Genomic DNA, 15,000 nt, shown 5'->3' with positions numbered 1-15,000 from the left:
AAAAGGAATGAGTTAAAGTCGAACAAGTTTTCTTCCATTTTTGGCTAAACGCAAATGTCAGTCCGACGTTTGCTTAATCACGCTGTAGTCCGTGGCGACGTCGCAAATACGTGTCTGTTAATGCATTAGCTAAAATAGGTTGTGATATTAAAGTACAATTAAATGATATGTTTTAATCAACTTGCTTCCAGGTTCCAAACCCGATTATGCCACGTTTGTTTCATACAAGACGCTTGCCGTGTTGCTGACTCCAAGAGGTGTAAGGAGGTAAGCTCTTCACACTGATTTGCGCTATTCGTTGTATTTCTTCTAAAGCGAGTATGTTTATAATAATCCGCTGTAAAGATTTGTTGAAAAAAGTGTTTCAGTTAAAAATAGAAGAAAATAGAAGTTGCATCGTCAATGGTATCAATTTTTAAAAGAGAGGATATTTATCGAGTGGTTGGGGCAATACGTGTTTTTTGGCACTAGGGCTTAAAGAACGAGGAATATCACATATGTAACACGCGCGTTCATCTGTGAACTTATCTGTCACTGGGCGAATTAATTTGTTTCGGCCTACCGCATCATCTCCGTCGTCCTCGTTATCATCATTCTCAGCATCATCAATATCGTCATCATTAACATCATCAACATCGTCATCATCAACATCATCAACATCGTCAACATCGTCATCATTATCGTCATCGTCATCATCCTCAGCCTCGTCAACAATATCATCATCATCATCATCATCATCAGCAACAGCGTCATTCATCATCTTAATCGCCATCACTGGTGTGATCATCATCATCACCATGTAAGGTCTCATAGAGCCATACCGCCCCATGCTGTTCTTCCCAACTTTATAATTAAATTGAAAGTGTCGTTACTTTTCTTTACAGTGCAGAGGATCATCAAGAAGAGCCTCCCTCCATAAACTCGGCGGTCGTTTCTTTAAACCTCCGTCCTCTCGCAAAGAAAACATTCAAAGATCCTGTTGTAATAATGCTGCAACACACATTGGTAAGCCATGCTGTTAAGTAATGTTGATGAAAAAAGGGCGGTTTTGTGCAATGATCAATTTAAGCAATTTAAGCAGATCAAATCGTATTGAAGCAAATGTTGGTTGAATTAGTTGAATTAGATGACTCAGAGATGTGAAAACCGGACTACCAAGAAAAATACCGCTAAGAGCGGGGTAACGTAACGAACAATCAAACTCAGCCCATAGAAGCAAACCTTGGTTATATCTAAGTTAATAAATAAATGAAGAAACGAACCAATGAACTACGAACTTTTAATAATCGTGGTTTGCATCTGATCTTGCGGTAGCCAGGTAGCAAAGCCTTGGCCTTAAAGGGGCACTTCGCGTTGAACGTCAAAATTGGGTGGGCATCTAATTAGGTTCATTAAAGGACACAAGTCAGTGTCAAAGAGAAAATGTTTCGCCTAAAACATTGACACTATATGTTTTTTCACTCCGCTCAGGTTAGTAAGGAAGAAAACAATGCATCGTGTGTATTTCTGGACATAGACAGGTATGCAAGTTCAGCTTGTAACAGGCCTTATGCGTGATGACGTCTGACTGGCTAATAGACCAATTTCGATATATTAAAATTCAATCCTAAACAAAAGGCATCATCTCGAGGCTCTGGGGAATAAACTCATACAAATCCTTCTGTTTATTCTCCAGCGCCTCGAAATGATGCCTTTTGTTTAGGACTGAATTTTGATATATCGAAATTGGTCTCTTTAACCACCGAGCCTCGAATTCGAAAATCAAACTTGTAAATTCTAGCATGAGCTAGCCAAATCCCAAAGGAGCAAACTTGTAAAGAAAGCCCACGTGCAAACAGTATTGCATGTCCAGATGATGTGAATAATTTTGTGCAAACCATGCTTGGTGGTGAATCTTGAGCATATTTCGTAATTATGCATAAGGCCTACAGGAAAGATATCGTTGACGTCATCTAGTGTCATTAATGTGCCAACCAGAGAGCCTCATTGGCTGTCGAAACAAAAGGTCTTTTGTTCCAGTGGTTGGCAAATTTGAATAACAAAAGCAATATTTGTAAATAGATATCTTCCCTATTGTCTTTCGATTCCGATACGACTACACTATGAGAATACATGTAAAAACTTCTTTTGATATTCATAGGAACATCAGCTGGTCTCACACAGGATGCCAGGTTAATTCGTCGAACACAACTCACACTGTCTGCCACTGTTATCACTTGACAAGTTTTGCAGTGTTGATGAGCGTCAAACAAGACATATCTGCAATATCGGTGAGCATGTTTTGTAATGTCGATTAATCTAGGGACGTGGCTGTCTTTGTTATGTTTTCTCTGAGATCTGCGCACTTCGACATGGTCTCCACTCTATAGCATACATGTCCACGACATTCATGGTAACTTGCATTTGAATAATTGTTTTAGTATAATTTACATCGGTGATTATTTGAAAATATATGTATTTTCTCTAAAACAATTAGTTCCTTCGTCTGTCACCTCGACAAAACGGCATGCGGTCATTTTGAAAAAACCGCTTAGGTGATTATCGCGTAATGTGACATCAAGTGCAACCAATCTGAATCAGCGCAGATAATTTTCAATAATCATTTATGTAATTATGCTAATGTCAGTTAATCTAGGGACGCGGCTATCTTTGTTATGTTTTCTCTGAGATCTGCACACTTCGAAATGGTCTCAATTCTCAAGTAAAGCTATGATCCTCTTGGTTATGAACGCAATTTTAGCAATTGCGTGGAGAAACTTGAAAAATTCAGGACCTCAATAGGGTTTGAACCCGTGATCTCGCGATGCCAGTGCGACGCTCTAACCAACTGAGCTTTGAAGCCACATTATCCCTTTGTCACTCTCAAATACGCGGTAATGCATTTCTCAGTCTCATTTCAGTTTTTCGTTTGTACATTTGCAGAAGGGACACCAACTGGCGTTGAGTCTTATAACCTACATCGGTGTCAGCATATCAGTTGTAGCCTTGTGTCTTGCCTTTCTTACATTTTACTTCTTCAGGTGAGGTTTATAGCAAAATATGCGTATTTGTGATCTAATTCAATTGCACAAGGAGAGTCAAACACGTTGGACTTGCATCATACAACACAACTATGTATAAACTAACTTTGAAGCCTAACGGCGTTTAGGCACAGCAAGTGTAGAACGTTTCTTTTTCAAACGAAAGCCTCCGACTTTAAGGCTGCGCGAAAATTGGGGAGAGGGAGGCACAATTGCCTAAACTTTGTCTCCCTTCCCCTGAGCTTCTGATTGGGGCGGCTTGGTCACTCAAGAGTAGCGAACAGATGCAGTTTTAAAACCCCCAAAGAACTCATTCGACTATCGAGATACGGGTGTAATGTAACTACACCAGGTAGCAAGATTTATTTGTCGAGATTTATTTGTCAAGTACTGTCGTTTGAACACATTTTAATGACCCACGATCTGGACAAAATAAGAGGAAAATTTAGTTTTTTAAGTTTGGGATGGAATTTGCTGATAGTTTGTTTTCTGTAACGTTTTAAGATGCCAAGGACATGGTGGTAAATAGTGAACGGCCGTTTTAATAATAATTATGTCCTTGTTCTAGATTTTTTTATAGCGCTTGCCAAAAGAATCCAGTGACGGCTGTACATTGTGGAGATTTCTGAAACCTGTTTGTATGGCAAGGTAGTTGCCTTTATTCATGCCCCTGCTTAATTCTTGCAGGTTTTCGAAATCTGGCCGAACGTTCATTCACAAGAACTTGACGATAGCATTAATCTTTGCTCAGGTGGTATTCTTATTTGGCATCAACAAAACAGCCAATAAAGTGAGTATAATCCATTTACTTCAACTTGATATGATACAGAGGTTTTAATTCAAGTACTTTGATCAACATTCTAACGCATTCAGTTTCTAACGTCCAATTCCTTTTTTTCTCTGCTGTCAATCGAATGGGTTGATGGGTCATATTCAGTATTGTTATTGGCTAATTTCGAGCTACTCTGTCGGGTTTAACGGTCCGCCAACTCTCGCTGCAAAGATACTGGCAGCAGTAAAAAGTGAATCCATTGGTTAAAGTTTTTGGAATTTCAGAGCTCGCGGACCTATGAAAGGCGCAGTGGAAACAAATCCAAATTACTTTAACCAATCACAGCAGCCACAGACATTCAAATGTACCAGTCATAACGCAAAGCAGATACTTGCATCCGGCACAAAGCTCGGGAAACGCGTGCGAACCAGTTATACCTGGTCTTGCTTTGCCTGCAATTGGTTGAGAATTTGGCGGGAATTTTAGGTGACTCACTAAGCATAGCAATGCAAACAAAATCATCCTGTAATTATTTTCGACGCCTTAACTTTTTTACCGCTTTAACAGTCGAATCATTAAGCACCCTATTAGGAGCCTATATTTCTTATTTTTTTCCCTCTCTCATTTTACTCGATGATTCGTTTTCTTCTGTTCTTTGTCCCTTTGATTTTAGTTGGTATGTAAAAGCATCGCCATTGCTCTTCACTATTTTTTCCTGGTATCATTTGCCTGGATGGCTTTAGAAGGAGTTATGCTTTATCTGATGCTCGTTAAAGTCTTTCACACCAAAACGTCGTCGTCAAAAACCAAAAAGATTTTCTTTTCTCTTGGATGGGGTAAGAACTATGTTATCATAATTGAGGCTCTAACTTCCCCAGTGCCCTCAAACAGGGCACAGCAATAGGGTCGTGTTATACCTCATTGAACGGGCTTCAAGATCGGCCAAAAGAACAGTAGACCGAACAAAGATAACAGGGACCTTAAGATCTACGACGGCGACTTCAACGAAAACGTCACCTCAAAATATCACTTTGCTTTATTATAATTCTTTCGCGGTTATATTATCTCGTTCACTTCTTGCAATTTGAGCGAAGTATCGTAAAAATGAATTGGTTCGAGCGGTTACAAAGTGAAATTAGAAGATAAAAGATTCTCTGTTGCATGCTCACCTTGTCGTCACGTCGTCCTTATGCAGAGTACCGCAAGAATCCGTCCTAAAATCCGTGCTGCATGTGCAACACGATTATTTATTCTCTTTTAACCAATGATTTTGCGCCGTTGTTGTTGCCGTCGCTGTCGTAAGATCTTAAGCTGCCTAACAATGGATCTATCACAGAAAACAATAGGAAGTACGACACTATACAGCCAATGAAATATGATGTTCAACAAGATGTACGACCCTACCCCATCAATAGGATGAATCAAGAGTAACCCTTCCGATTGTTTTTAACTTTTTAACAATAGGGAGGGAGTTTTAGCAACGACAACGGAAACGGCAACGAGAATGTCATCTCAAAACAAAAATATCCATTATTGTTATCACTTCGAGATTGTTCCAAGCTTTTTAACATGACAATGGTGTGGCAGTCCCTCAAGAATGAAACGGATATGAGTTAATCAATTTAGGGTAGAAAACGAAAATTTAACCTCAAGTGCTGACGTTCTTCATAAAACCTCAAATTTGGCTATTTCACGTTAGGGACCTTAAGATCTACGACGACGACGTCGACGAAAACGTCAACTCAAAATAGAACTTTGCTCTAGTAAAAGTCTTTCGCGATTATTCCATCACGTTCTCTTCGTACAATGTGGGCGAAGTATGCTAAAAATAAATTGGTACGAGCGGTTTCAGACTGAAAATAGAAAATGAAAGATTCTCTGTTGCATGCTCACGTTGTCGTCAAAACCTCAAATTTAGTGATTTCACGTCGTCGTCTCGCAGAGAACTGCAAAAATATGAGCTAAAATCCGTGCTGCACGTGCAGCACGATTATTTATGCTCTTTTAACCAATGATATCATTGTTTTCTGGCGTTTTCGTCGACGTTGTCGTCGTAGATCTTAAGCTCCCTGTTGTTGTTGTGTTGCTGACGACGGCAAAGAAATGAACAAAAGTGAAAAACGCACGTGCAGGGCGTGCGAAGCTATTGTTCTTGCCTACTAAATATGCAAATTTGTGACGTTCTCGTTGCCGTCGCCGTTGTCGTTACCAAAGCTCCCTGTTATTGAGACGCGGACGGCAACCGGAAGTGACCTGTTTTCTCTTTCAACTTGTCTTCACACACCACACTTATATCGCTAAATGTCTACATTAGAGACGATTAGTTTAAAAATCTGGGAATCACTAATTTCCTGGCATGCAAAATGTTCACTTCCGGTTGCCGTCCGCGTCTCAAAAACATGGCGTGCTTCGGGCGTACTTAGGCTCTCTGATAATTATTTCCGGTATTCCATAAGCGCGTTAGATGAGACGACGACGTCGACGCAAACCTCACCTCAGGATATAACTGCTTTATGGTAAGTCCCTCGCCATTGTTCCATCTCGTCCACGTCGAACAAAGTGGGCAAAGTATCCTCAAAGTAAATTAGTACGCGCGGTTTCGGGGTAAATTCGGGTCTTCACTCCTATTGAAATCTGAAGTGATTCGGTAACTATTCACCGAAGCGGCGATGAAGAGTGCACCTCCAGTTAATCAACCAGAGATCAGACTCCCGAGTTAATTAAACAATCAGGACGTGTGAAATGCTTTGTTTACTGTCTCGAGCATAAACATATGGCTTTCGTCTTCTTTCATGTAGGTCTACCAGTCGTGATAGTTGTAACATCTGGCGTTATGTTTCATCAAGGATACGGAACTCCAGCTTAGTAAGTGTGGTATCGGACGCACGTTTCTTTTGAGTCCAAGTAGTCCCTATCTCGCTCGGTCCTTTGGGCACGACGCATGAAATGATAAAGAGAAAAGGCAGCGAGTAATGTGTAACCGAGAAGCACGCACATTTCGGGTGGCCGTTTCTCGCGTGTTTCAAATTGAGGGGTGTTATACTTGTAGGTGCTAATGTTCGCGATAGTACTTCGACTGAACTGCCCATCACGTTTCTTGTTCTCGCCTTAAACCTTGGCGTACTTTAAATAAATTGATACCCACTAGTTACTATAATGTGGAGAGGGGAACATGGGAAACTAAAATCAATTTCCTTTTTAAGTTGTTTTGTCAGTTATTGTTATCATCATTATCTTCATCATTATTATTATTATTATTATTATTATTATTATTATTATTATTATTATTATTATTATTATTATTATTATTATTATTATTATTATTATGTAATGCTAAACTTAACAAACAAGTTGATCATGTCATTTTAGCATTGCACTTGTAAACTTTTACTGTTGTGTTATCTATAATATTGTTGGCTAGTTTGAATTTATCTGCCTGTAACGAACATTTAATCTATAAAGAATCTTGTATTGATAGTTGTATATACGGATCATCTTGTAAAAATTTTACTGTCGTACTCAATGTGGCTGATGGTGGCGTTTGAAACATCGAAACATCTTCCTTAAATTCAAAATTGTGTTTGTATTTTTGAAAATAATTATAATTTTATTATTATTATTATTATTATTATTATTTTTATTGTTATTAATTGACAATTATTGGCCGAAGGCGAAGTGAATATTGGTCAATATTCCCCAATATTTACTGAGCCTGAGGCGAATAATTGTTTTAATGTAATTTTCAGCGGTGAATATCAAGAAAGTGCAAAACAACGGGCTAAAACAAGATAAAAAGGCACGAAAAGTGCTTGATTGGCTTAGCAGCCGCGCCTCCAAAATGTTATATTCACCGGCTATATAACACTAAATTCTTATATTCACCGCTGAAAATTATACTAATAATATTTATTTATTTATTTATTTATTTATTTATTTATTTGTTATTTCTTACAGCTGTTGGCTATCACTTGATCGTGGATTTATCTGGTCTTTCGTTGGACCCGTTCTGTTAGTGCTGGCGGTAAGCGATTCTGATATTTCAAAGCATTACGTCAAAGTATCGTTTTTAAAAGGGGGTTCGTGGAATTTGTTGTTTTATTTTCCGTCAACTTTTGTCGTCACGCTGAGCTTTGAGCAAATGCAAATTCAATGAAAAATATAAAACTTCCCCTAAATTTGACATAGCAACGGAAAACGCATCAGTGCTTTAAATACGTTTTTGGTGTTCAACCAAAGTTTTTAACTGTCCTGAAAGTTGAAGATTAGAAGTTTCATGTACTTCGTAACTAGCTCTTCGTAACTAGCTCTAAATTTGCTGAGCGCTGTTGCCAAAGAAACCACCCTATAACTAGATTCTTGTTGTCACCCTTAAACTACCAAATAACGCACACATCCACTCCCCAATTTTAACAATGCTATCGAGGTGATGCCCGGCATTAATGGAGGATTATCTATTGTAGCCATTGAGATAACATAATTTGACTTTTCTGTCCACGTGAGGTATTTTTACCTTTGGTTTTGTACATGATGATTTTGGTTTCACTGAAATTTAATTATTATCATTCGTTTCTCTTTTTTTCCTCTAGTTTAACTTCATCTGTTTAGGCATGACATTCAGAATCATGTCTCACTCAGGCCCGGCAAGCAACAAGAAGAGAACAAGTAAAATTCGGTAAGAGCCTGTAATTGAGTTAAGTGGCCTCTCTCTCAAGGTACAATGTGATTGGCTTGCCTCAAAACGAAAGAAAAAAACCAAAACAGGACAAACAATGACTGTTACGATATTAAATAATAGCCAAGTTGCAAGCGCTGCTAAAAGACCCTTGTAATCAGCTACAACGACGTTGTTAGGGAAGGCATTTCAAACGCGGAAAGTGCTGTGACTGTATGAGTGCTTCGAATCTATGCGTGGCTTTTGTTGTTCTCCTTGCAAACGATTGGCTTAAAACTAGGTAATTTAGTCTGCCAATCACAAAGCAGCAATTTGGTACATTCAGCCGGCGCCAAGCGCGGGAAAAAGTCCCAGTTGGTTTGGATGTTACTTCCCATTGGCTGAGAATGTGGCGCACGACTTTTAAACCAATCATCTTGCGTAGAAATGTAAAACCAAATAAATCACACTCGACGTCTAACTAAACCCACCCCAAGCGTAATTGTACTCTTTCCTCGTTTGTCTGTTGGACAACATAAATGATGGAAATGCATTTTTATGTCACGACAGGCGCTGGTCCAAGGCCTGTATGCTTCTTACCTGTATTTTGGGTCTCACCTGGCTGTTTGGCGTCTTTTACATCAATCAAGAATCGCTGTTTATGGCTTACTTTTTCACCGTTTTCAATACGCTTCAGGTAAGTCGTAAATTACCATACGCCAACCGTCTGACGTCAAGAAGAACTTTATTCCGAATTATTCCGAAATTGTAAGCGGATGGTATTCGCTTTCTCTCCTGTCTGGGAGCATTTGTACTTTTTTTCAAATATGCTTGAGCTGTTACTAAAATATAAATCTCTTCAGTTTCTGTTGTCTGATTAACGACGGCTCCGTGAGAAAAACGCGATCTACTTACAAGGGTAAATCTAGGTCACTGTGACGCGTTGAAAACATTTTCAGCATCTCTTATGGCAAGGTTATTTTTGGGGGATGGGGTGAGGAAAGGGGGTACTCGGTGGGGTGGGTTGTGTTTTAGTTTAGATTGTCTTGCACTTATTTTTCAAACTTTTTTATTTCAGGGTGTGTTTATCTTTTTATTCCATTGTGTCGGAGATGAGAAGGTAATTCATTTACTTTTGTTGAATTAATTAAACATGTCAGCACTGTTACTCGTCAATCGTTAAAAGACCAATAAAAGGGTAAGTTTCTAACTGTCAATCAGTGACTTGTCCATCCACAAATCCATCCTCCTCCGCTGAGGGAGACAGTGTGGCCCTTTGGTTAGGGCGCTTGCCTTGAGATCCAGCGATCCCAGGTTCATGACCCGTTCTAACCACCCAAGTTGTTCCTGGTAATCCCTGGTTCAACTTCTCAGCTGCACTTGTAAATAGCCAACTGGTTTGCCTCCGGCCAGTTGGGATTCTTTGAAAAACATTGTTGATATTTTTCCGTTCTTTCGTGGCGCTCAAAAGCCCCTATAGGGACCGTACGTGTGGATGTGTTATGTATCTTTTACTTTTTGGAGTTCACAGACCCCACTGTGTCTCGTTTTTGGTAACAGAAGGCTTGAGTTAAAACATGGTTTCATTTCATACTGTACCCTAACTTTACTGTACATTACAGGTTCGGTTGGAGTATCGGCGAGTTTTATGCTGCATTGACCCTGATAAACGTTACTTGTTAACCAAACCTTCCCATAGCATGAGCAACAGCAAGTCCGACTCTTCTTCAAAATCGATGAAAAACCAACTCAATAATTTCAAGGCGAAGAACCAGACATTGAGCGGATCATCATCTTCCGAGGTACCTGTTGTCGCCTCTTTGATGGGCACTTTATAAAATTACCGTATCTTTGTGTCTGACCGTTTAGAGAGGGAGAGGCTTGAACATGGTAACCCATAACACGGCCTTTGCTTTGTTAGCATCACCGTTATCATTTTCGTCATCGTCGTCATCATCATAATCATCTTTATCATCGTTGTCGTCATCACGCCATCATCATCATCATCGCTTTCATCATTGTCTTCGTCACCATTGACTTCATCACGTCTTCACCGTTTTCATCATCATCGTCGTCATCATCGACGTCATCATCATCGTCTTAATCGTGGTGGTAACAACAATAACATCCTTATTTCCTTAACGTAAACTCGTCGTCGTCTTCGTCATCATTATCATCTTCATTATCATCGTCATCATCATCATCATCATCGCAGTCGTTTTCGTCATCATCATTATCGTCATCATCATCATCATCATCGTCGTCGTCGTCGTCGTGATCGTCATCGTCATCGTCATCGTCTTTGTCATCATCATCATCGTCATTATCAGCATCATCGTCGTTATTGTCATAATCATCATTATGTTTAAAGTTAACCTTGTCTGCACGACCGGATCAAAGCATCATATTTTCCTTTGTTGTTTAGAATATGAAATTCATGAGAAATCAGAACGTTCTATTTTCAAAATTCTTTTGCCACTAAGAGAGTGAAATATCAACAAAGCTAACTTATTTTGCCTCTTTTATAGTTTGGTTCCATTGAGAGCAAGCGGAACACCTTCGTCGTTCACGTATCAGGTAACGTTTGTGCGCTGCTTTCGGTTTATTTCAATCCTTTTATCTTTGGCTGAGATTGCTTTCCATTTACTTACCTCAAAGGACAATGTGCATCTCTTGACAATTATTTGATGTATTTCAGTCTCTGAAAATGAAACCAGGGATGGCGGAGTGGTGCGAGAATACGCCTCCCACCAATGTGGTCTGGGTTCGATTCCCAGACTCGGCGTTATATGTGGGTTGAGTTTGTTGGTTCTCTACTCTGCACCGAGAGGTTTTTCTTCGGTTTTATCTTCTCTTGGGGTGCAGGGATGGCGCAGTGGTGAGAGCTCTCGCCTCCCACCAATGTGGCCTGGGTTCGATTCCTAGAGTCGGCGTCATATGAGGGTTCAGTTTGTCGGTTCTCTACTCTGAACCGAGAGGTTTTTCTTCGGTTTTATCTTCTCTTGGGGTACAGGGATGGCGCAGTGGTGTGAGCTCTCGCCTCCCACCAATGTGGCTGTGGTTCGATTCCCAGACTCGGCGTCATATGTGAGTTGAGATTTTTGGTTCTCTACTCTGCACCGAGAGGTTTTTCTCCGGTTTCATCTTCTCTTGGGGTGCAGGGATGGCGCAGTGGTGAGAGCACTCGCCTCCCACCAATGTGGCCTGGGTTCGATTCCCAGACGCAGCGTCGTATGTTGGTTGAGTTAGTTGATTCTCTACTCTGCATCGAGAGGTTTTTCACTGGGTACTCCGGTTTCTCCTCTCCTCAAAAACCAACACTTGACTTGATTTCCGTTAATTGTTCATTTCAGTTTACAGTGTCCACAATTAGTGCTCCAGCCGTAGTACAACGACTAGACACTTAAATGAAGTCGAAGTTCTTTTCCTTTCCTTGAGTAGTTTTCACCTTAGGTCATCGCCGCCATTTTGGTGGACGAAAGCAACTTTTGTTCGTCCTCCAGCAGCATTGTTATCTGTGTCTCTAGAGATTGGTTGTAAACCATTTGTTGCTTTTTTCAGATGGACAAGTGCGAGTGCGTGGTCTTGCATCGGACGAGCAAAACAGGACGCTTATGAGCAGTCCAGGACCAAGCGATACAAGTCGTTCCAGTTTTGGACAGATATCAGGGCAGGTAATGTCACAAAATACTGGTTTTTTGTATCTTTTGGAGTTGAAATTTAAATAACTCTACGGAGAGAGATTCCGAAGCTAAAAGTTGAAAAGTTAATTTAATGTCGGAGTCACTTCAAAGGGAACCTTCACTCCTACTACAGAATAAGTTTAAACCGAAGGAAATTATGTTTACAAACAAATTTGTTCGAGATTTGTTCTTAAAAAAGTGTTTATATCTGGAAAAGGGAATTTTAAAATCGATTATTCTCGTTTTCAAATTTCGGGGGCGCCGCCATCTTGAATAACTGTGACGTGTTACGGTTGCCCTATTGTTCTGACACAAAGAGCTTTTGTCTAATAACAATAGGGCAACCGTAACACATCACAATTATTCAGGATGGCGGCGCCCACGAAATTTGAAAACAAAAATAGGCGATTCTGATTTCGGATACAAGAGCTTTCTTTGAAAATACTTTAGATTGACTTGACTGTAACAGTTATTTCATGTGATTTAAAGTGGAGAATCAAGAAGGGCGGACTTAACTCTTAGGACGTCAGCATTTTGCCAGTTGAACTTACCCTTCCAGGGAATCTCGTCTTGTACCTTGGGATTACTTTCAATTATTAGAGTGAGTTTCATAATGGAAGCAGTTTAACTGTGCAATCACCAAGACGCAAACACAACTTTAAGCATTGATAATCCTAAAAACGCTTGCAACTGCCGATGAGCGAGGCAAAATTCTCTCGAGCTAATCACAAGAACGAAGACCGTACAATAATAACAATTCATTAGGATTGGTTACGCACTGAGGAGACCAGATGGACATGTGGACAAGAAAGCCATGGAAGGGAATACGTAGGAGAAACTTAAGAGAGGGAGACCCCGACTCACTTGCAAGCGCACAAGGATGTTAGAAATTGAGGAGAGAGGACTATCTTAACTGGCGTGAGGCAAAATTCACTGCTCAAAATGAAGAGTAAATTAGATAAGAGTGTTGTTAAGGCATGGGTGGGCTCCCCAGCACAGTCACAAATGAGTCTATTTTTAGAATACCCGTTCCCGCCAAAATCAGTTGTGATGTCCCTGAAAAAAAAAACATGGCTGAAGCAGTCACGCGTGACACGGCTTCTTCTGATTGGTTAAAATTGGTGGCCGTTTGTTTGTTTCGCGCGCAAAGTGTATCTAAAAATAAATTCATTTGTGACTGTGCTGGGACAAGACCGCAAAGCGATAGATCAACACTCTTATCTAATTCACTCTTGTCAAAATAGAGTCAGATGACGAGCATTAGTGAAGGACCTATACTCCTTTAGCAGCGAAGAAGTGGTGATGATGATGAAGATGACGATTCGTATCGTCAAATGCAAATACAAAATATGAATTTAAAACAATTAGTGTTAAGTTGAAAGGTAAGGTAGTTCTAACGATAACTATACATAAAGCCAAGCCAGGTGGGGCCAATTGGCTCCCTTATATGGAAAACGTGGATATGTGCACGTGTAGATGTGACAATGTGATTAAAGGCCTCTCTTATTAAAAACCATTGTAATAGGGGGTCGAATGGTGAATGATACTTCTTCACAGTAGAGGATATTGGAAAGAGGTGCTTATTAACGTCTATCTTTTTTATTTATCAGAGTCGCAAGAGCAGGAGGCAGTCCAGTGTATCGCGAAGTAGTGGTGCTTCTGATAGTGAACTAGATTGCGAGCGGATTCCTTTGAATGGATTACACCGAGCTTAATACTTCAGACCTACTGGATTAAAGTCGCGAGCAGTCAACACTCATATGACTGACGTTAAGCAGGGAAAGATATGAATCCAGCACTGAAAAGAAAATGAATCCAGTATTGATGCTTAAGAGATTAGGACATCTTCTACAAATGCAAATTTCTGAATGGTGGATATTTGATTTTGACATAAATTATGACTAACATTACGAGGATGAACTTTTCGGGAGGAAGAGTTTTTTAACTTGACGGAGATTATGGCAGCTGGAAAGTTTGATGAGCGGATTTATTAGGAGGCGTATAACGATTTTTTAATCGTCAATGCCCATTCCTTCCTTCTGTTGAGGAGCTTCTCGCAGGCTACTAGCTCGACTACAGGAGCTAAGAGTCCCACGTCAAAAAAAGTTTGGGATGGAGTTCACCTGCAGTTGAATTAATGTTACTGTTGTTTAACAAATCTACGGACAAGTGAACTGTGCAATGCTCCGGTGAGAGTTCAAGGCAACGTGGAGGCAGCGTAGCCGAGAAATTAGGGCACCGGAGTTCATTGGTCAAGTTCCACTCTGACTGCTAGCTAGAGTTGTTCTGGAAATTCTCCGTCCAATTTCTTCGGCCTCCCATCTTTTGGGTTTCTTAAATTAAGTCATTTGTATTTATTTTTAAGTGGTATGTAAAACTATTTTAGGCCAAGTACATGTGGCCTGCTCTAATGGCGGGAAAATGTGTACGATCACTTCTGACTCAGGCCTGATCACACTAATCGGTTTTCGTTCAGCTTCATGCCGGTGATTGCGGAAAATCACGCCAACGTTTGGGACTGCTTCTCATACTAATCATACTACGCGAAAGACCGGTTACACCTTCGATATTTTGTCTCAGCAGTTAGGTGCAGTTTTTGTCGCGGTGAAGATGCATTTGAAAATATCGCTTATGAAACGTGTGATTTTAAACTGATTTCACTGCTATTTCTCTTCGTGGTGTCGCAAGTGTTTAGAACTTAGATTAGCCGGCCAAAGCACAAGTAGTAAAGCGTTCCCTTCTTAAAGCTTGGCAAACAATGGCAGCCCAATGGCACCATGGAGACGGGAAACGGCGGTAATTACCTAAATTATCCATAGTGAGATAGAGCGAGTTTCAATTGAGTGTCGTAAAACCAAAACCAAAGTAATTATT

At 40.2% G+C, this 15,000-nt stretch overlaps 1 protein-coding gene across 6 annotated transcripts in view; it reads left to right on the top strand.

Moving 5' to 3' along the window:
- LOC137974395 (uncharacterized) overlaps positions 1–15,000 on the top strand; it is an 86,593-nt gene that overhangs the window by 71,224 nt on the left and 369 nt on the right. For all 6 annotated transcript variants that reach the window (XM_068821346.1, XM_068821347.1, XM_068821349.1 and 3 more), the window contains 16 exons: positions 192–267; positions 885–1,005; positions 1,471–1,520; positions 2,141–2,270; positions 2,923–3,020; positions 3,708–3,810; positions 4,466–4,628; positions 6,591–6,657; positions 7,747–7,813; positions 8,379–8,464; positions 9,014–9,140; positions 9,522–9,563; positions 10,066–10,245; positions 10,972–11,020; positions 12,005–12,117; positions 13,737–15,000. The exon at positions 13,737–15,000 is cut by the window's right edge and continues 369 nt beyond it. In XM_068821346.1, coding sequence (XP_068677447.1) covers positions 192–267; positions 885–1,005; positions 1,471–1,520; positions 2,141–2,270; positions 2,923–3,020; positions 3,708–3,810; positions 4,466–4,628; positions 6,591–6,657; positions 7,747–7,813; positions 8,379–8,464; positions 9,014–9,140; positions 9,522–9,563; positions 10,066–10,245; positions 10,972–11,020; positions 12,005–12,117; positions 13,737–13,841 — 1,577 coding nt within the window. In that variant the 3' untranslated portion in view covers positions 13,842–15,000. The remainder of the gene's footprint in view (positions 1–191; positions 268–884; positions 1,006–1,470; positions 1,521–2,140; positions 2,271–2,922; positions 3,021–3,707; positions 3,811–4,465; positions 4,629–6,590; positions 6,658–7,746; positions 7,814–8,378; positions 8,465–9,013; positions 9,141–9,521; positions 9,564–10,065; positions 10,246–10,971; positions 11,021–12,004; positions 12,118–13,736) is intronic.

Source organism: Montipora foliosa, chromosome 10 (assembly GCF_036669935.1).
Source record: "Montipora foliosa isolate CH-2021 chromosome 10, ASM3666993v2, whole genome shotgun sequence".
NCBI lineage: Eukaryota > Metazoa > Cnidaria > Anthozoa > Scleractinia > Acroporidae > Montipora > Montipora foliosa.
This window is presented reverse-complemented; position numbering and strand designations above follow the sequence as displayed.